The sequence below is a fragment of the Uloborus diversus genome, chromosome 1, assembly GCF_026930045.1.
Source record: "Uloborus diversus isolate 005 chromosome 1, Udiv.v.3.1, whole genome shotgun sequence".
In the NCBI taxonomy this organism is placed as follows: Eukaryota; Metazoa; Arthropoda; class Arachnida; order Araneae; family Uloboridae; genus Uloborus; species Uloborus diversus.
Window position 1 is genome coordinate 12,687,948 of NC_072731.1, and position 22,886 is coordinate 12,710,833.

The 22,886-nt window shown below is 31.8% G+C and overlaps 2 protein-coding genes across 5 annotated transcripts in view; one reads left to right on the top strand and one right to left on the bottom strand.

Moving 5' to 3' along the window:
• Positions 1-21,739, top strand: LOC129227975 (2-oxoglutarate and iron-dependent oxygenase domain-containing protein 2-like). 4 transcript variants are annotated; one of them, XM_054862619.1, is made up of 9 exons: positions 1-190; positions 2,319-2,375; positions 3,677-3,787; positions 3,876-3,972; positions 11,832-11,956; positions 15,416-15,601; positions 16,432-16,597; positions 17,836-17,924; positions 21,514-21,739. In XM_054862619.1, exons 1-9 carry the CDS (start codon positions 68-70, stop codon positions 21,538-21,540), a joined length of 981 nt encoding a protein of 326 aa, XP_054718594.1. In that variant the 5' UTR covers positions 1-67; the 3' UTR covers positions 21,541-21,739. The 4 variants fall into 4 exon arrangements, with proteins under 4 accessions (XP_054718594.1, XP_054718579.1, XP_054718602.1 ...); XM_054862604.1 differs by lacking the exon at positions 21,514-21,739 and having other exon boundaries at positions 17,836-18,689; XM_054862627.1 differs by lacking the exons at positions 15,416-15,601; positions 21,514-21,739 and having other exon boundaries at positions 17,836-18,689.
• Positions 18,823-22,886, bottom strand: part of LOC129227969 (clathrin heavy chain 1-like) — a 16,726-nt gene continuing 12,662 nt past the window's right edge. Inside the window, exons 9-10 of the mRNA XM_054862597.1 lie at positions 21,607-21,780; positions 18,823-19,817 (exon numbers count right to left, since the gene is read on the bottom strand). Of these exons, the coding sequence (XP_054718572.1) occupies positions 19,710-19,817; positions 21,607-21,780 (282 nt within the window). The 3' untranslated portion in view covers positions 18,823-19,709. The remainder of the gene's footprint in view (positions 19,818-21,606; positions 21,781-22,886) is intronic.

Consider the following 22,886-nt stretch of genomic DNA (forward strand, 5'->3'; position numbering starts at 1 on the left):
AGTTCTGTCAAAAGAGATACTGAAAAGAAATGTTTTGTTTATACTATTAAATTACTACCTGCTCTTAATGAATCTTCAAAAGCGATTTCATTATTGCCATTGCTATTTTTCAAAAAACATCTATATTAAAAAATATAATTCGCATTTTAATTTTGAAAGCGAAAGTCATTTTCTCAAAGCGTATGAAAATGTAAATGAATGAAACACTTGTCCTCAGAGTCTCCCAATTCAGTTCTCTTCTTGAATATTTATTTACCGTTAAGAATGGTCTTTAAATTATGCTATAAAATATTTCTTGCGAGTGAAAGTAATATTTCAAAAATATTGCTTCGTTTAGGTTAAGTTTCCTTCTTAATTGAAAAACGCGAAAAAATGATCTTTAAGATACCTCATATGATAGATACAACAAAACTGTGGAAGTTATTTATCAATCATTATCAAGGAGTTTTGCTAAAATTAACATTTTTTGATTTTAAAATTTTTTTAACTTTAATATTATAAAAACATTTTGCAGCATTAGCTATACTTAAACAATTTTAGATAACCTTTAACATATGAATTCACATATGTAGACTGGTAGATTCAATTTCTAAGACAAACTTTATTAAAACCTGCTGATAAAAATCAAAATGTCCTGCTGAACTAATCTGAGCTAGGAATCCAAAAAAAAAAAAAAAAAAAAAAAATGAAGTAAATTTTAATTGGTTGAAGAAAAAAGAAATGTAGGGAACATTGGAGTGGGTGTCCTTATCTCCCTCTAAAAAGAAGAATTAGTAGGGTAACCTAATTTTAGGCCCAAATTCCAGCAGTATGATTCCTTGATTATGTTTTGCTGGGATGCTCTTGGCTAATTTAATTTCTTATACAAATACAAATACAAAAGTGACGACCAGCAACAGGCTCTGGGCCCAGCTAGATTGGTCCTAGTCAATTTACAATCCCCAGTGAAGATCAATGGCCCTCTTAAAACTGTCTACTCCTTTGCTCATTACCACCTCTTCCGGTAAGCTGTTCCAAGGTTCCACTACCCTGCTAAAATAATAATTTTTCCTAATATCCATGTTAGCCTGACATTTAAATAGCTTAAAACAATGACCCCTTGTCCTGTTTTCAGTGCTAAACTTTAGCTCCGTAACATCTTTCGTTTTAATAAATTTAAACAGCTGAATCATGTCCCCTCGGTCTCTTCTTTGCTCAAGACTGTACATTTTTAGCCTTCTAAGCCTGGAATCATAATCTAAGTGGGAAAGTCCACTAATTAGCCTTGTAGCCCGCCTTTGAACCCTTTCCAATACATTAATGTCTATCTTAAGATAAGGAGACCAAAACTGAACAGCATACTCCAAATGGGGTCTTACCAAACTTCTATATAAGGGCAGAAGAACTTCTTTAGATTTGTTTGAAATAGATCTATTGATAAACCCAAGCATCTTATTGGCCTTATTACTAGCAATGCTGCACTGTTGGCTAAACTTTAAATCCTGACATGCGGTACCTTATCGAAAGCTTTTTGAAAATCAATGTAAACAACACCTACAGGCTTCTTATTGTCTAAAGCCATGGTAACTTTGTCATAGAAATGTAATAAATTAGTTGCACAAGATTTACCTTTCCTAAAACCGTACTGAAAACTAGTCAATAGATTATTAGTCTCTAGAAAATTTACTATCTTAATTTTCATCAATGTTTCAAAAATTTTGCAAACCACCGAAGTTAGACTCACAGGTCTATAATTTCCCGCACTCCCTTTAGACCCTTTCTTGAAGAGCGGTGTAATGTTAGCCAGTTTCCAGTCCTCTGGCACTGTCCCTGAATTATAAGAAGCATTGAAAATGTTTGCGATTACATCTGCTAATTCCTCTGCACATTCAACTAAAATTTTCGGATAAATATTATCTGGCCCCGGAGCCTTAGTCTCTTTAATTTTTTTCAAATGAAGTAAAATGTCATCCCTGGAAAATACAAAGTCCTCAAGCTGTACTATAGCTTGTGTCTTGTTGGTGCCAACTGTTGAGATACAGTTATCGTTAAAAACACTCGAAAAAAGTTATTAAGAACATTAGCAATATCACTATCGTCCTGAATTAAAATTCCGTGCTCATCAACCAGTGGCCCAATATGACTATTTCGAACTTTCCCCGAATTAGCGTATGCAAAAAACCTCTTGGGATTCCTGTTTATGTTATCTGCCAGTCTTTGCTCCAACTCTCTTTTCTGAATCCGTACAATTTTCTTGATAAAAGCTCGGGTACCTCACAGGTTTTGGTCTTTCACAGTAACATATGCAGGCCAGTAATGAGAATTTGATTTTTTCCTAGGTTCTTCCTGGTAAAGGTTGTGATACAGAAGCTAAAAAGAATATTTTAATTCAAGAGGTAAGAACATAAATTTGTGAAAAATGCCTTTAATTAAGACTTATTGCACATATAGGCTGAGACAACAAAAACTGAAGTCTTAGAAGCCAAAAAAATTTTTTTGATGTCGGACAAGTTATTTCTCAGAGCTTATAGAACTTCGAACAGGGCCGGATTTAGGGGAGGGCAAGCGGGGTTACTGCCCCTGGCCTCCACAACAAAAGGGCCCTTACAATAAATTTTTTACAAAATATCCTAACTTTCACAGGTCAAAAAAATCGAAAATATCAGATATATACATATATATATAAAACTATTTGGATGTATATCAAATTATGGGGTATTTTCGAAAATATGATGATCTTTTTGAGTCCTGATTAGGGGCCTCCACTCCTTCGTTGCCCTGGGGCTTTCGCAGTTCCAAATCCAGCCCTGACTTCGAAAATTAGATTATGATTCTGGGCTTCGAGAGCTTAATATGTGTAATCTCAAACAGAAGAGAATAAGTGGGGGTTGGATTTCATGGCCAATGAGATGCCATATCAGTCTAATCAGAAACTAGAGGCCAACCCCTTGAAGGGACCTGGCTCACAATCGTAGTATAGGTTTAATGGAAAAGGAAGCAATCAAACTGAAAAAGAACCTGCCTGCCTTGGCTCCTGGAAACCCTGCTTGATTCAGTTATTTAAATCTATTAAAATGGAGGATGTTGATGTTCTAAAGTACTGATGGCAAAAACCAGGGTCACTGTTTTAAGCTTTTCAAATCCCAAGCTAATCTTGAAACCAGAAAAAATGACTACTTGAACAGGCTGTTGGAATTTGGAATAGTTTACCAGAAGCAGCACTTAGTCCTTACTTATATTGGTGTGAATAGTTTTAAGAGGGCACTTGAATTTTACTGAGAATTGATAAATTGACTTAACAAGGATGCCCATATGGGAAGGGGGGGGGGCAAATGGGGGATCAAGCCCCCCCCCCCCTTTGAAATTAGAATTTCCTTGCTTTTATTACTTTTACCTTGCAAAAATGAAAAAACATTTCTACTCCAGCAATTAATGAAGAAGTTATTTAAAAAGTCAAATTTTAATACAGTTAATCTGTACTGAAATCGGTTTCTATGTGGGAAATATCCTGCTAAACCATGGGGGAAAATATCTGAGCACCCCCCCCCTCAAAATTTTGCGTATGGGTGCCCTTGTGACTAAGACTAGCCTAACTGAGCCCTGAACACGATGCTGCTTGTAACTTTTGTATTTGTACAATATGTTTCAAAAATCTTCACTAGGGTTGAAAATAATTTATTCACATTTTAAAATGCAGATCACTGAAGAAATAAATAGGAGACGTGAGCTGAATAAAAGGGCTTCTGAAAGGAAAAAAATAATTTCTGAAAATTACATTCCTTTGCATCATGAAGTGTATAAAATACAGGTACTTTTCAATTAGTTATACTTTTCCAAGTGATTGTTACAAATGTTAAGAGAACACTCGTATTTCATTTATTTATTTATTTTATTAGGAATCTTTTTTTGATGAATCTTTCCTAAATCTTGTTCTCACAGCAAAAACTGGTGATTATCAAGAAGTTTTAAAATTATTGGATGTTATTTCTAAAGGTAAATAAAATAATGTTTTGGGAATTTTTTGAACTAATTTATATTCAATCAAGACTTAATTTTCAAGAGTTAAAAGCAATGTATTGTGGTTATTAATAATACTTTAACCATATTGAACTAATCTTTTTAGTAGTTTCAATGTTCAAGATTCTTTTGAATCTTTCATTATTATTTCTTTTAAAATGGAAAACTGATTTTTAGTAATTATTGCAGTAACTAGGTTAACAAAGTGATTACCGTTCAAATCTGTTCTGATGTAAAAAAAAACATTAAAAGTATTTTAACTCTCATGTTGTGCAATACTAAACCATAAAAAGATATAATTTATTGTTACTTCCATTTCCAATTTTAAAACATCATTTGCTAGCTAATACTGAAAGCTCACTCTCAGTATTAGCTTGCCAATCCAGAGAATGCAGTTTATAATCTGTGAAAAAGAAAAAATATTTTGTTCAATTCAGAGTATTCACTCAAATGTTAATACAATAGACATGTTTGAATTAAAGGGTAAGCATGATAGCTAAAGTTGTTCTTAATTTTCTGTTTCATAAGGAAAGACTTTTATCCTCATGTGTGATTCTTATGATCTGATGAAAATAGGTAAAAATGAAACAATTTGCTATGTTCGAAAATTTTATGACTAAACAAACTTTTTTTTTTAAATTCATGGTACACATTTAAAATTTTTAATAAGAATTCATAATTGAGACTGTTAAATTTTTATACTTTCTTTTTCCATTTTATATATGGATACATACAATGTAATAACATGTTTCATATGACACTTCTCTCCACCCCATACCATTTGGTGTAGTGCTTTAAGATTGCCTTAGTGTTTTTATTGAAAAGGATGAGTGATGGATTAAGTGACTGTTACTAACTACAGTAAGGTGGTTGTTACTAATTAGAGTAAGGTGGTTTTAAAGTCAATTCGGCACTAGCTACCAACTAAAAGTTTGAATTTGTAAGTCTTCTGTCGTTCACCATTGCTATGACAAATCAACTGTTACAAGGGCATATATAAGGGAGGGGCTGAGGGGGGCCGGCCCCCCTCCAAAATCTGGATTTTTATTGCTAAAGGTAGTTATTTTTGGCTTTAGTTGCTCACAAATAATATCCAAACTTTTAGCTACAAATAAAAGAAGAAGAAAAAAAAATGAATAACTATGATAGTAATAAAAACATTATAAATAGTTAGATTAGAGATTTCCGATTTGGGTGCCGCAGGAAGAGGTGAGGGGTGCCACAAAGGGTCCATGGTATCAATAATATATATAAAACCAGACTAGGATGCTGTGAGAAAATTCTAATTCTTCAAAGGGTGCCGTGAATCATCAAAGTTTGGGAACCCTGCGTTAGCTGGGCTGGTACTAGACAGTGGTGTTCAGAAGGGGTCAGGGGATCCGTAACCCTTACTCATGAAAAGAACGTGTCTTGGGAAAACGAGGTTATTTCAACAAAAAGAAAAGCAAATTATTTCGGGGAAAAAATCTCAATTCTTATAAAAAGAAATCTTTAAATTTAATTTTTTTTTAAACAGATGCAGCTTATTGCTTAGCAAATTAAGTTCTGCCCCCCCCCCCCCGCCGCTTTTTTTCTTCTTCCTAGTCGGTCTGAAAAGAAGGGTCTTCAAAATGTTTCTCACTTTAACTCGCTTCCCCTGCAAGAAATTAAAAATAATTTTTAGTTGTTCGGTTGGATTAATGATGGAAATTGATGTCCTAAAGACGCATTTATTTAGGTGTTTTTCAGGCATCAATTTCAAAACATTTCCGGAGGAGGGTCCCTAAACCAACACCCCTTCTCTAAGGTTACTGCCAAAAATAGTCTGATATTGTGCCTTTAAGATTTCAATTTTGAAAATTTTTGTAAGAAAATCCCAGAAACCTCTCCTTTCCTCTAAGCGCCTGAAACTGTGTTTTACCTTTCAGAGAATTCTCGAATTATGCCTTTCCAAAGAGGCCTAATGTTGTGGGAAAAGTTTAAATTGCTTTTGAAAAGAACCGTAAAATAAAAATTTTAAAACGTTACTGACTATGTATCAGGTTATTTCTTCCACAGGGTGGCGACAGATCAGAGAGATCAGGGAAAAGTCAGGGAACTTTATTAATCAGGGAAAAATCAGAGAAATATCAGGGAATTTTGAAAAAAATTACAAAAAATCAGGGAAAATTGATTTTATGAAGAAAAAAAATTTTTTTTTGCTTTACAAAATTAAATATTCTAATTCCCTATGCATTTTCTGCCAATTAACTGTTCAAAAAAAAGTAAAATTAATGAGGTGCGATTATACACTGCCGCATATTTGTGCATCTTTTTTTCCTCAGCGTCAAAGTATTGAATCTTACTTATTAACCACAGGATGAACTTATTAAGATTGCTTCTGTGTCTGTTAGGTTGTTTATTTTACCTAGCTTGAAATTTCCTTTTACGCTTTCAATGCTACATAAAATAAACAACCATACAGGCAAAGAGGAAGCCTTCATTATTGCCTTAGCTCCGTTGCCTTTATTCCATTGTCTCGAAGTAATTAAGTACTGTAATCACGATTTCAAGAAATCTTTGGTTTTTGAATTAATACTATAAAAGCTTAAAAGTTATTACTTCCTTGGGCTTTTAATTTAATTGCTAAAATAGAACTTTCAATTAAAAAAAACTTTGTTTTTTGCCGTTATACTATTTGTTGTCACCGCAGATTATAAAGGTTTTCTTTTCTTCAGACTTAAGTAATTTTTTAATTTTATAACCAAGTTGTATTCTTTTATATATTTTGATATTAACTAATTGCTTTTTTTTTTTTGTCTTGCATTCAAAGTTGTTTGTTACAAAAGCAATCTAAGATTTTTTTTCGTTACATACTGAAATCATTTGAAATAGAGTTAACTTGTGAACTTAAGTAAATATTTTTATTTTTTTATTGTTAAAATGCTGTATTCATTCATTAAAACCTATATTCTAGATTAGAGAAAAGCTCCCTATGAATGGATGTCAAATGGTTTCATCTGTTTTGCATAAATATGTCAATTAGTTAGATAAGAACAACTACATTACTTCTATTCTTACACTATTACTTGTTATTCTTGCAACAATTATTACTGTTTGAAAACTTAGTTCAAAATAATTTCAATTACTTGTTAGTTCTATCATAAATACACATATGTTTTTAAGAGTAATTTTAATAGTTTCTTAAATTTCTTATGCTAAGTGGTTTCTGGAAGTTTTTTTTTTTTTTTTTTTTGAATTTTCTTTAATCTTTCCATGTATAAAAATTTAATATACTGTTTTGTTGGTTTTTCTTTCCTTCCAAAAAAATTGTCTTGTTTTTTTTTTTTTTTTTAACCATTTTATTAAAAAAGTTGCATCTTTTAAAAATATATCTTTAGTTCAACAACTTTACACAACTTAAAACGTTTAAAATACTGCATTTAATACAAACGTACAATGGATTTCATGTAGAGCAAAGAAAGAAAACCATTATCATTGGTAATGTATATCAGGGAAATTTGGTGAACTTAATCAGGGAAAAGTCAGGGAACTTTTTTTCACAGTTCCTGTCGCCACCCTGTTCCAATCCCTCATATTTCTTTTGTCTTCCCCCTCGCCCTATTTTTATTTATTTTTTATTTTTCCTAGTCGGTCTAAAAATACGAAAGTCTTCAAAATGCTACACTTTGCAAGCCCCCTTCACTCATTAAAACCATTAAAGTGCTTCTCAAACCTCGTTTTCTGGGCATCAGTGTCAAAAAATTTTCAGGGGAGAATACCAAACGCTTTGCCTTTTGAAAGCATCGAAAATCGTTTAAGATTGCTTTTATGGAGCTTCAATTTTGAAAAATAGCCGAACCTCCGTAATGTTACCAAATATGGTTCACAGTCGCGGTTTTAAGACTTCATTTACGAAACAATTTCGAACGGAGGGTCTGACTGTTCCCGTATGAAATCTGAAAGCGAAATATATTAGTTTCGAAAAATTTAAAATGGAGAGCGTTTAAATCCCTCCACCTAGTATCGCAGAATCTCTTTAAAACTTCGTTTTTTAGGACTTTAATTTCAAAATAGATTTTAGGAAGAGCCCCAGAACCGCACTGGCCGTAACATCAATGAAGTTATTCCAAAACGGCATTTTTAGAACTTCAATTTCGAAAAGTTGGGCAGAGGGGTGATGGGTTTCACTCTATTTTTTTAAAAAATCAATCGAGGACAACTTCAAAAAGCCCCATTCCATTCATTACACTAACATCAACAAATATAGCCCATAACGGTGTTTTAAAAATTTCAATTTCTAAAAATTTCCGCAGAAGGCCCCCGGAGTTTTTCCTCCCCGTAGCATTATCAAAAACCGTCTAAAACTGCGTTCTTAGAACTATAATTCCAAAATGATTTTCAGGTAAGAACTCCCGGACTACTCTCCACTCCTACCCACCGAAAGCGAGAATTTTTTAAGAGTACTCTCCTAACACTATTTTTTTGTTGCACTATTGGGTGGCAGTATGAAGTCCTTGCCTCGCCTCGAAAAAAATAAGGCCAGGTACTGTTCCTCCCCCCCCCCCTCCTCAAAAAATTAAAATTATAAAAAAAATTTGGGGAAGGGGGTTAATCTTGGTTATATGGGCCCCCTCCAAAATAAAAACATATATACACCACTGAACTGTTACATCATACCACATGCAGTTATTCACAGTCAAATGATTTTATCACAAACAAGCGTGCCTTTGCGTTTCAATAGGAATTGGGAGATGTACACAATAATTGCATGACTAGTACAAAAAAAGTGAATCAGAAGTTTGAAATAGTCTGCAGTACGACTTTCTCTTTTCCAGCAAAAACGAGCTGATGAAAACATCACAACTTCCTTTTACTCCAATTTAATGTCATTTCCCCATTACTGGTAATTTTAATATGATTCCATAGTTTACTCTAAATATCACCAATACTGCCGTGCTAAGCACAGATGTGGTATTTGCAATAATGAGCTTTATTGCAGAACCACATCTTAATGATTATGCAGAACCACAAATTAAATGAGAAATTGATGATTAAAGTTTTACAACTCGTTTCTTTGATTTACGACTTAATTAAATACTCAACGTGCGGTAGTTGTTTCATAAATAACTTATTCAAAAACCGTAAGAGAGTATTTTTGTAAAAATCTTAATTTAAAATTAATAAATGTAGTTATGACAAATTTTTTTTCAGAACCTTTTTATATACTAAGTTATTTTCACCATAAGTGACTTTTACTAGGCATTTTTAGGGGTATCAGCACAGATACGACAAAAATAGCTTAGTAAAACGTGCTCAATGCATCATTAAGTAATACTGAAAATATCTGCTTTCTTTGGACTTAGCTGTTTCGCTTTATTTTGTTGATACAAATCTAACAGAATCTATCTACCTTCTGAAAGATTCCATTTTCAAAACGCCGGACAGTTGAAACTGTAATCCATAACAATTTTATATTTTTTATAGTCAAAGAATGCGTTTTTTATAATGTTTTATTTTTTAATTCATTTTTACCGAGCATGAAGATAATTTTGACAGCAGACGATACTTAAATAAAAATATTACTGGCCGTAGAATGAAATGCGTTTTTTTTTTTTTTGCATGAAAGAATTAGATATGAATATTTTACATGCATTTCATTTTTAGAATTTGCATTTTAAACATACATTTAAATAGAAAAAGCTGAATATTTACTTTAACAGTTATGCAAAGTTGAATTAGTTTTTATTATCAACCTGTATCAACTTCTTTCAACAGTAAACTAATTTTAATATTCTGTGTTACAATAAACTGCTACATTATTAAATATGCTGCTTTACTAAGGTATAAAAATCGTATCTACAAATTACTAAGGAAAAAAGTGGTAACTGCGCAGATACCACTTTAAAGGCTTAGTATTTGTCACTTAAGTTCAAATTGCCTTAGCAAACTCCGCAAACTGTGCAGTTACGACTTTTTTCTTAAAACTTTTTTTAATATTTCGCGTTCACAAATCGCCAAAAAACTTGAGGTTTAGGTAAATTAAATTACTAATGACCACCTGGTGACAATACCTCAATTTTGATAAAATGTGCAGATACCACATCTGTGCTTAGCACGGCAGAATAGTGACCAAATTGAAACAGATTTTTAAAATTTTTTTTAAAAATCGCCAAATTTGTAGCCAAAATGGCGACAAAACTTGCCGACCAAAAGACTGGCAATATATCGCCAACTGTCTGCCACATTGTAACACCACTTGAGTTTACATCGAAATTAACAATGATTTCCTCCAAAAAGGGGCAAAAGACCCCTTTAGAAACACTCGAATGCAACCATACGGGGAGGTGCACAACTAGACCCCACTAAGAGTCTACGTACCAAATTTCAACTTTGTAGGACATACCGTTCTTGAGTTACGTGACATACATACGCACATCCGCACATGCATACATATGTACATACAGACACCACGAGAAAATTCATTGTAATTAACTCGGGAATCGTCATTACGAATATTTTGCGTGTCTATACATTCTTAGGCACTTATCCACGTCTAATGGAGTCGAAAAAAACTCAATATTCATTCGGGAGTGAGTAAGATGGAAATTAAGGTCAATTTTTGAGTGAAATTTTTTTCGCGAGTACAATGCTTCCTTTTACAAAAAAGAAGTATTGTTTTCCCCAAAAAAATTTCACTCAAAGATCAGCTTTAATTTCCATTTTTCTCACCCCCGAATGAATGTTGAGATTTTTTTCGACCTGACCACACATGGATATGTGCCTAGGAAACTACAGACACCCAAAATATCCATTTCGACGACCCCCCGAGTTAATTACAACGAATTTTCTCATGACGTCCGTATGTATGTGTGTATATATCTCTCATAACTCAAAAACGGTACGTCCTAGAAGGTTGAAATTTGGTACCTAGACTCCTAGTGGGGGCCTAATTGTGCACCTTCCCTTTTGGTTGCATTCGGATGTTCCTAAGAAGGTCTTTTGCCCCTTTTTTGGGGGAAACCATTGTTAATTTCTATGTAAACTCAAGTGGTGTTATAATTTGGCGGACACTTGGCGATATATCGCCAGTCTTTTGGTCGCCAAATTTTGTCTCCAACTTGGCAACAAATTTGGCGATCTTTTTTTAAAATTTTAAATTTGGTTTCAATTTGGCCACTGTTGGTGATATTTAGAGAGTAAACGATTGAATCACATTAAAATTGCCAATAATGGGGAAATGACATTAAATTGGAGTAAAAGGAAGTCATGTGATACACACATCAGCTCGTTGTAAGAGGAAGTAAAAAGGGGAAAATGATGAAAATTTTAGGATTTTTAGGACAGTGTAAAATATTAAGAATTTTAGAACAGTTTTCAAAATATTAGGATAACTCCTATTCCTGTAAGTGGGATGGAAAGCCAAGTGCTTAATTTCAGATATAGAAATATACTTGCAAGCTATATTTTACAGGATCCATCATTTGCAAAACAGACACAGATTTTAGATTTACGTCACAAATTCACACTTAAAAGACTTAATATTACATGGTAGTCTTAAGCAATGGAGAATCAGAGGGAATGTAAGTCAATTGAATTTATTGAAATGGAAGATGGGAGTGGACTACATTTATGCACAGGAGGAAAAACCAGAAGTCACCAGGAGAAATTATAACACTTTTGGAATAGTTTCTTGGGAAAATATAATACACAAATCGTTCCTTTAAACATTCAGATCATTATTTTTTCTGTTTAGAGAGGATGACTATGAACTAATAAGCATAAAATAAAAATAATAAGATGCTCAGTGCCATAGACTTTAGATTACGTATGTTTTATTCTCCATTTTCTTTTCTAACTTTTTTTTTCTATTTTAGAAAAAAGGCTTTATGGTTTTAAGGTGTTAAAAGAAGATTTTTGTTTAAAGCTTTTGGAAGAATTAAACAATTATGAAAATTCAGATTTACCAAAAGAAAGGCCAAATACTATGAATAAATATGGGGTAATATTTCTTCAATAATGAAACTACATGTTTTACTGTAAAAAAACTTAACACATATTTTTTTAAAAATGAAATCTGTATTTGTATTTTGATTACAACATATCTTTTTAATATTCAGTTATTAAGAAAACTATTGTTGATATTTTTACAGCCCTATATGAGAAAACAACTAAATACATATTTTGCTTAACTAAAAATATTAAGCTCCCAACCATAGTAGGTACAGGGTTCCTGTGCCATGCTACTATGTGCTTAAGTTCGTATTTTGAAAGCCCTGTGGCAGAAAGCTGCGGACACGATGACGGAGTTTGTGCAGAAAGAGATTTTGCACTAATGGGGGAAAAAAGTCAGCAATAAAACCATTCTGCAGAAAAATACCTAAGGATAGCTGTTTTGTGGTAAAAAATATAACTCGACTACAAATTAAGGAAAAGGACGGATTTTCTGTGAAAAATAAAATAATTGCAATATTATTTTACAACAAAAAAAAAAACTTTGACGAGCGCCAAATCGAGCGATCATAGATGACCATGGTAGTCTGCAACATCGAAGATCGGCGGAAACGGCTTGGATAAAAACAGGTTCTAACTAGAACTTCTCCTCACATGGAATGATTTTGAAGCAACCTTGTGCTGATCAAAGTACAGTGGTTTTGCAACGCACATGTTTGTGTGAAAGACATGTGCCAACTTATTTCAAGCTTTTTTTCACCTCTGTTGAAAAAATAATTTAAGCCCTTAAAAAATGGCTTTTTTGCGGTGTTGTAGGTTGCAGCAACAGATGGAACACTTGATAAATTGTGTGGTATTTTGGGCTGACCAATCGTTATTCAGATAGAGGTACTTATATGAATGAAAATCTTTTCTTTTCAGAAGAGCTATAGATTTTTTTTCTAAATGCATATTCCAATTATATTTTTTTCTTCGTTTGGAATGGGAACTCTTGTTTGCTTCAGTACGTGATTTAAATTCTTTTTCTCACATGATTGAGAGGGCAGGGTGGGATTTCTTTTCTGCTTCGAATGCATAATGAGTATTTATTTTAATAAATCCTATTTTCTTCTGGGAGGGGGTAATTTTTGATTTGTTTCAAGTAAAATGTATATTTTAATTAAATTTATTTTCCTTTTGGGAGGAAGGGGATACTTTGTTTATAATATTGTGCTTCGCATATATTAAATTTATTTTTTTTATGGGAGGGTGACCTTTAATCATTTTTTCCCCCAAGTCACATGCATGTTTTAGTTTGTTTTTTTTTCCCAAACTGTAATGCATATTTTAATGAAATTCATTCTACTTTTGGGGGGAGGGAGATACTTCGTCATATTTGTGTAATGCATATTTTAATTTAGTTTTTTATGGGAGGAGGAAGGGGGTGATCCTTAATTTATTTTTTCAAATCACATGCATGTTTTAGTTTTTTTTTAATGAAGGGCTTTTCCCCCCAAACAGTAATGCATATTTTTTAAAAAAATTTCCTCAGATCTTACTTAGAATATTAAATGGATGTTGCATCTATATTTTTCTGGTATTAAAAACTACTGATAAGTGCTAAGAGATTAAGACTGAAAACTTAAATATGAGAGTGGCATCTCTGTTTTAGCAATCACCCCCTACTATAATCTAATAATTTACATTAGCATTACATAAATTAGCATAATAATTTACATTGCTTTTGGTTAGATTTGGTTTTTTTCTCCACTTTCCAATTGCTGTTACCATAGTGTTAATATTTTTAACCATATCCATTTAGCTCAAGGTCCCTTTTTCTTTAGCTAAAACTGAAAACCCTTTGGAAGCCCTGATACTGAGCTTTAATGCTTTTTGCTCAATAAAGCTTCCTTGTTAAGTAAATTCATTGTTTTTGTCTTCATGAATTTACTTAAACAAGAAGTTGTGCAAAATTTATTAAATAAATTTTTCACTTTTGAAATGAATTGCACTTAAGTTTATTTAGTTCATTTTTCACTTCACAGAGCATTCTTGCAGAAAGAAATTAGGTCCAAAAAATTTGTCGCAGAAAGTAAAATAAAATACTGCCACAGGGCTCGAAAATATGGCTCAAAACTAAGTATTCTGGAAGCAGCCAAGTTATTGATTGAATGATTTGGGGGGGGGGGGGGTCTAGTCAAATGGTTAAAAATTCTTTTCAAAATGTAATTCTTAGGATGGTCTTTTTATGAGAAACACATTAAATATTAGTCTCTATATATTTACTGTAACCAATACCACTGAATTAAGTGTTGATGGATTCAACCCACCAATTTTTTTTTTTGTGATAAGTTCAGCTGTAAATAGAGGATCAAACATAATTTAAACAAAAAGTATTTCATTGTTTTCTCACTTTGGTATAATTGTATTTTACTAACTTATATGAAATTCAGTTTTTCCTGGTATTGCACAGTCTACCTCGAAAAAGTGATGCATGTTCAGCAGCCTTGAATAAAAGAAAAAAAAAAGCATAAAATTTTCTGTCAACTTGCAGAAAGAGCAATATTTTGACTCAAATTGTAAATTTAGACCTCTTTGGATTTTTCAAAATTCCAAAAACCTTCCTATGTGCATCAAAAGATCCCTATGCTAAATGTTCAAAGATTCAACTTAAACTAATTATTTTTTCCACAATATAAACTTTCAAAACTGGTTAATATAAGGCAGCTGGTGCAGTATGACTCAAAATTTAAATTTAGAACTTTTTGGATTTGTTTGAAAAATCCCCCCCCCCCCAAAAAAAAAAAAAAACATTTGTGAGCAGCAATGAGTCCCTGTGCCAAATTTCGCAACAATCATCCTGCGTAAACTGCTGGATTTGTATAGGCTGGGGTTCTCAAGGTTGGGGCTGCAAAATGTCCATGGTATCAATATATATAAATTAGAAAGTTGCCTGTCAAGGTATGATGGGTGAAAATTGCTTCTATATTTGAAAGAAGCCATTGCCTGTTTGGTGATATTTTGATAGTTGAAATTGTAACCCTAACTCCAGTACGTAGCGTTCATTGTTGACCATTTTTTCGTTTCTTCATTCCCCTGAAATGACAGTCTTACCAGTAAAACAGTTAAGTGACCGGATTGAGTTCAGCCTTGTCACAATAAAGCCTTTTGCTGCCCATTATTAAACATTACCAAAACATATTATCATGCCGTGGCACGAGTTTCATTGCTGAAACACGCAAGTTACTCGATCATCGGCTATTATATACAAGAGGATATAAAAAAGATAGGCTAGGATTCCATGAGAAAGTTCCAGTCCTTCAAAGGGTGCAGTGAATTGAAAAAGTTAGGGAACGCCTGGTGTAAGGAACATCAGAGCAACACTAAGACATCTAATCCCAGGAATAACACTAAGATATCCTACTGTTGCTCTGAGGCGATGATATACAAACATACAGCCATTTTTATATGTATAGACATTTCTGTGTACACAAAAAACAAAGCATATAAATGTCTTTTCTGAATTTAGATTCTCTTAGATGATCTTGGTTTCCACAATTTTTCAAAAGTTTTAAGAACAAATTACTTGGATCCTCTGGCTAAAAGTTTATTTCCTGAATGGAGAGGAGAAGAATTAGACTCCCATAAAATATTTACAGTCACTTATCAACTTGATCAAGATCTAGATCTGGGCGCACATTATGATAACAGTGAAGTAAGGATTAGTGATTTCAATTTTATTAACCTTAATGAGAATTTTTCATATCTATGTGATAACTGTTTGAAAAATAGATATGTCGTGTTCTCCCCCTAATTTTACAAGTCACTGTAGAACCACTACAATTGAATGTAATCAAGTATTTTTAAGAACACACTAATAATTATTTATTTATTTTTTGCTCTCATATTTTGGGATATCCTGAAACTATTTTATTTGCCAGCAAATGGCAACAAATCTTTTATCTTCAAAAATATTTACCGAAAAATTAGAATAGCATTAGACAATATAAAAAAAAAGTTATTTTTAGATATTACAGCTGTAAAAAAAATATTAGTTGGCTATAAGTCACAAAATATTTCCTGTTGCTACTATATTTATTAATTATTGTTGTGAAAAGCTCTGCTTCTATTCTGCCATGGGCAGAAAAAGGCAGTAACTGCAAATTTTTTTTTTTTTTTTCATATTTCTAATCTATTGTACGTTAACTTTATTGTATAAACTTGCTTATTTGGATTCAGTTTCAAAAAACATCTAATTCCAACAATTTCCTATTGTTGGTATGGAATTCAAAACATGTGTCTTCAAATATCTCAGTTTAAAAAAACATCTAATTCTAACAATTTCCTATTGTTGGTATGGAATTCAAAACATGTATCTTCAAATATCTCAAAAACTCATTTTTGCAGATACTGTGCTTTACATGTCCACAGCAGTATTTTACTTGCAAGGTTTTTGAAACCATTCCTTTCAATAATTCCTTGCTTAGTGCATAGTTTTTTCCTAAAAAATTTAAGACTATTAATCCTGATTTTTTATGCCTTTAGGTTACCTTAAATGTCTGTTTAGGCAAATGTTTTGAAGGTGGCGAGTTATATTTTGGTGATATGAGGCAAGAGGAGCTGTCCACTTACACTGAATATACTCACAAAATTGGATATGGCATTTTGCACCGTGGTCAACAAATACATGGGGCCTTGCCAATTACGTCAGGTGAGAGATGTAACCTAATTATTTGGATGAGAGCTTCAAGTGTACGGAATGCAAAATGCCCTATGTGTGATGCAAAACCCAATTTGTGTCCCGCAGACGATTATGGCGATGGTTTTACAGAAACAAAAGAGGCCCAAACATGTTGTCTAAATTGATATATTTTTAAATATTTAGACTAAATAAATTGGATATGTTATTTAGCAAGTATTAAATTATTCAAATTCTCAAAGTATGATGATTAGAATTGGGAAGATTTAAATTTATAAACACAGAAAAATCTTTATAAGGCTAAAAGCTTCTTGCTAAAATGTTTTTGTAGTACTATAAAATTTGCGGAAATGAAACCAAACGTCTCCGGAAAGGAACTTTGTGTAAGAGATTTTGCTTCATATATCTTAGGAGCATGATTTAAATTGTGAAGTCGAACTTGTTGAAGTTTATAAAAGAAATAAGTAAAGTACGATAAACAAACATTAAAAATAAAAAGCACCTGTAATGCTTGCAACTTAACTTAGCAGGGATATTTGGCATTCATCCATACTTTTTCCATGATAAAAGAAATATTAAAATTTATTTGTAGAATTGTATTAAGTAGTTGAAAGAGCATATTGTATAGTACAGTGAAATCCTGTCTTCAAGGGACCACAAAATTTTCACCACATTTATTGTTGTTTTGGTATTTGTTGTAACAGGATTTCACTATATTATTATTAAAAGAATGACACAAAGAATATTTTCTATTGTTACTTAAAATATTGAATGACTATACAACTGTTGCTTTTGCATAGATTTTATTATCACATCTAAATTCAAGAGTTTCATTAGTAATAGAAATCTGTCATGAATTCAGTTTTTGTTTTTAACATATTAGGCAGCTCTTTCCACCTCTTAACATAAAAAAGTGCCTTATTTTATTGCTCAGTTAAAATCTGACCTGTGTATTTTCTTCAATTTTAACCAGGGCTTTCACAAACATGTTAATACACATCAAATCCTTTGAAGTTGAAGAATAAAACATAAAAAACATTGAAGCTAACCTGCCTCACTAATTTGATCTCCAGAATAATCCTCATTGTACTTTTTTTAAAATTATAATCAGTCAGAGGAAGTGATTACTCAGTACTTTACTATTAAGTGTGTATTGAGGATCACAAAGTTACATTTAACGCTACATTTTCGTAATGTTCATAAGTGTTTATCATTTTTTATAATTTTTGGAACTCTTTTCCCCCCGAAAGCACCCAGACTTGCAAGGATATGCATGTCTTTGGAACCAGGGTTGAATGAGACTCAGTGGCAACTCTGGCCAGTAACATCTATTTATGTGGTAATTATTTTTACTTTTGAATCTCAATTTGTATTATTAATCAAGACAGCAAAATTGAGTCAGATAGAATTTCTTGTGCATACTTAAAATTTTTGTTTCTTTAAAACCAGTGACAAAATATTATCCCTTCTATTTTAAAGCAAGTTTAGAAGTAAACTTGACAAACTTGGTCCCCCTTGCCTATATCAGAGGTTTATTGGTTGGTAGGGGGTCTTGATGACAGCTCAGTCATTTTAATCCAGACCAGCATCCCCAGAGGTAATGACGTACAAAATATTTTATTTAGAAATATTAATTAAAAATTTGTAAACATTTATATACAATGAAGCATTTTAGTGACATTAACTCATTAAAAAGAAAACTGTAATGGTTGCAGCATTTAGATTGGTACCAGAAAGAAGAAAAAGGTTTCGCTGCTCACTCAAGGGGGTGACAAGTAAATTAGCAGCATTTTGTCAAATAAGAATAACAAAGCATCAAAACTTTTAACATAAAAGTACAGAACTGTGGAAAAGAAGGAGTTCGGGGACTAAATTCTAAAAGATGTAAGTGAAAAAAAAAAAAAAAAAAAAAAAAAAAGGAAATGAGTGCAAAAGATGGAAGGAAAAAAAACTGTTTTTAAAGAAAACATATTAGCTATTTAGCCTAATTTAAAAAGGGAATGAAAAGAAAGCTTCCATGAAGTAACTGTTATGGTATTTTTTTCAAAGAGCAAGGAAAAAACATATTTATTATGAAAGGTAAGTCATTTAAAAATAAAAGAAAGCTCACCTGGCAAAAAAAAAAAAAAAAAAAAAAACTTAACCAATTATCAAATTCATTTCTTTTTGTAATATTTGATTCTATGAAAAAGCTCTACAGCTACAGATATTAAGAACACATTTTTTAATATAATGAAGTTTAAACCAGTCTATCCACTTTGCTTTTAAATAAATAGTTTTTAGACTTCTTGTAAGTATGTGTATGTGCACTTTTGGCTTTTTGCTATTTTTTTCTACTTTTTTTTTATAACGACAGCAATTTTGATTGTGACCAAAAACCAGTTATTTTCGTTCACTAAAATTAGTAACTTACCTAACCATTAATAACATACACTACAAACGTTTTTGATACTAAATGTAATATGCCTACAAATAAATTTTGCTCAAAGTATATAATGTTTCAATGAACAATTCACTGGAAAAAAAAACATACACATGAAAACAATGTACATTACATATACATGTATATTGCACTTTTACAACTTGTAATCAATTCATAATTCAAACATTAATTTGTACTGCTCTTTCATTTATGTACAATTGTTGCAATTAGACGCTCTTTAAACACTAATAAATTTTAGTTTGGTACAAATTCAAACATAACTTGATTATAAAATTTTAGTAGTTTTAAATTAAAAAAATATTAATGTAAAAATCTTCATTGCAATAAAAATAGCTTGCATATCAAAAATTTCCAAATGCAATGGGAATTAAATATTAAAAAGTACTAGAGCAACATCTTTTTTGTGACACAATTATATAAACATTTATCTTGATGTTTTACAGGAAGCATGTATTTTTTCCAAAGTAATAAAAAATAAATAAAACAATATAATAAAATAAATATAATAAAAAATATAAAATAAATATAATAAAAAATATGATAAAATAAATAAATTAACATAATGTATAGTAAAATAAAATAATGTATAATAAATAATATGTTAAATTAATAAAATACATAAATAAGATTGAAAGTTTTCATTAGTTTGAAGTACAGAAGCTGGAACATGCAAATGGAAATTCAACCATCTTTAAGAACTGACGATAAGCGTTCAGCAATGTGCCATCTTTTAGACACTTCCCATACATATTTTACTAGTTGTTCTCTCTTTAGATCTACGGCAAGTACCTGTAATATAGAATGAATATTAAGTTTTACAAATAAGAAAAATATTTTAAGTATAAACTGATTATGAAGTAAATTTTGATTTTTATAATAAGCTGCACAAATCATATAAGAAAGTTGGAACTTTAATAATAGCAACTACACCCAAACCTGTTTTTATGAGGTAGATAGGGACCCTGTAAAAAATTGCATTAAAAAAAATTGTTTTAAACTTCTTCACGAGTAGCTTTAAAAAGTTGTTTTTGCAACACAGTTAAAAAATATGTTTTTAAGCGGTGGGTAGGGACCGCATAAAAAAGTCTCACATAGAAAATAATCCAAAAACTTACAAAATTGTAATCTTTAAAGAAATCAAAATAAACCAAGTAATGATAATTTTTGCTGAGTAGTCGGACAAAATATCCTGAATAAGTAAAATTTTGGGAGGTCACAGTGGGAGGCTCCCATCAGGGTGCTTATGTCGTCACTTGAAGATACTACCTCGTACTTGTTTTAAAAATAATTTCGTCAATTTAATCCCAATCTGATTGAAATTTTGATATACTGCACAAAAAATAAATAAATAAATAAATAAATAAAATTAAAAAAAAATAAATAAATAAATTAAAAAAAAACGCATATAAACAGGTTTGGGTGTATTTATTTACACCCAATAAAAAAGTGAAACATACCACCAAGGTCATCAGCATGACCTTGGTGCAGCAAAGTCTCCTTCAGTGTAGTCTAGCATTGCGTACAACCTGTTTCCAATGATGTGGAAGTCAGTCGTTGAAGACCTGGTAGCAGCGACTGTTCGGTTGATAGTTGGAATGGTGTGGTCTAAGAATCCTCGGCACAGTTCTAAAGAGAATGCCATGAGGTGGCTCCTTGAACTTAGGAATTAAGTCAAAGTCACAAGCACTTATGTCTTTGTGATAATGAAACCACTTTGTGGCATTCTCTTCAGAACAGTTATAGGGATTTTTAGACTGCACCATTCCAACTATCTACAGAATAGGGGCTGAAACATGTGTCATATGACTTCCACATAATTTCCCCAAATAATAGAATGTTTGTGCTTACAATTAAACTATTATTTTGACAGCAAGTTAAATTTAACGAGGGAAAAGTGTATTTCATAATTTTTTACATTTTTAATTGAAATTTTTTACTGATGGTGTATGTACCTGTTTCATTTAGATAAATCAGTTTTTCAAATCAGTCATTTACTTCTTCAAAATATCAGGAGTTAAAATTGTAATCTTATTTAAAAGAAAAAAAAACATGCACATTACTTTCTACCAAACCTAGCATGCTTTTGAAAACCAGAAGACCTTGGTCTGGTTTTTAGTTGGTGCCCAATTTACCAAACCTAGGACTATTTGCTGGACGGTCAACACAACTTGGTTGGTAGCTAAAAAATTGCAATTTTTTCCTCTTTTTTTTTGGGGGGGGGGGGGTATTTACAGATTGATTTGTCAGCCGGTCAAGTCGTTTCGACCATGCCAAAGCACAACCCCTAAATTTTTCGTATTTAAAAACAACAAAAACTTTTAATAATCTGATTCAGATCTCTTCATAAGCCCCTGTAATAAAAGTTCTGATATATAGCAATATTTATAAAGGAGAGTTTAGCATGTTTAATATATTTTTGCTTTCTTCTTTGATTTATATAAAATTAAAATTTTATTGCAAATTTTAATGAAAATGTATGTTTTAGAGATCATCCCAGTTCAGGCTTTACTGATTGGCAATGAACCATCTCTGCTTTTCTAAAGAGAGAGGTGATAGGAGAGAGAATAATAAGACTTACTTGGCCATTCCTAGCAATTGCAATTATTCCTTCCGTTTCGTTATTGAATGCAGTGCTGAAAATGACATCTGTGCATAGATTAACACTACATAATGTTGTACAAGTCTCCAGATCACATAAGTGCAAAGCACCATATTTGGTTACTATGTATACAAGGCCAAGTTTAGAGCTAACCTGTAAAATAAAATATTAAATTATTTTTATTCTCTGAAGATAAAAACTGACATGTATTTTGTGAATGTACAAGATTAGTTAATCAACAATTTTAATACTATAAAACAAATACTAGTTTTCCTACATTTATATCTGATGTAACTTTTTGCATGCTTTTTAAGAGGCGGTTCATAATATTAATAAGCAATTTGTTTGCAAGCAAATTAATATTTTTGCACAATAGTTCTTTTTTGATAGCTCAGAACTGCCCGACGTTTTTTGCCCAGAGGGCCAAACCCCAAACCTCATTGCAAGATGAATCATAAAGTTTTTCAACATAATATGTTAAACATGGAAAAATACAAAACAAGAATTGTTATCAATACTGCATGCTTATTTCATTAATGAAAAATTTCCATATGTTTTTTAGAATCCAATTTTTGGCTATTTAGCTCCAAGCTCGCAACAATTATTCTTCATACCAAATGAAAATGATCAGATATTTTGGAAAGTTCTAAAACCTAGTTTGTGATTATTAACACTGAACAAAACAAGGAGTCAAAGAAATAATTTTGCAAGCCCCATATGCCACTACTGCAATAGGTTAACTAAGTGGAATATTAGACCTTTTCTTTCTTTCTTTTTTTTTGCCTACTGTAGTGCTAACATGCCTAAAAGCATAACATCATACTTCAGAAAATACATTTTGATTCCTTTTGTATCCAAAGTGTATTAGAAACTACAAGATTATTAAACCTTTTAAATTTCAATGAATTTACATGCTTCCAGAGGTTTTCACCATGTCTGTTTGTATGTTGGTGAACACTTTTTTAGTGAACACTCCAACTCAAGTAATATATAAAGAATGGATCAAAATTCAGTAAATGAATAAGCTTAATGGGAACTTGTGCTAATTAGTTTTGGAGAAAATCGGTTCAAGGGTATGGCGTTTCTTTGACAGCATGAATGCTGTATTTCAAAAAGCAGGGCTCGATCAGGGACCACAAAAATATCCATTGGCCTATGAGACCAACAAAGATTAATTCCTTCTAAAAATTTTAAGCTTCAAATTTGTTTCGAATCGATCGAAAGTTAAGCGTCTTTATTTGCAATGTTTATTTTCTTTG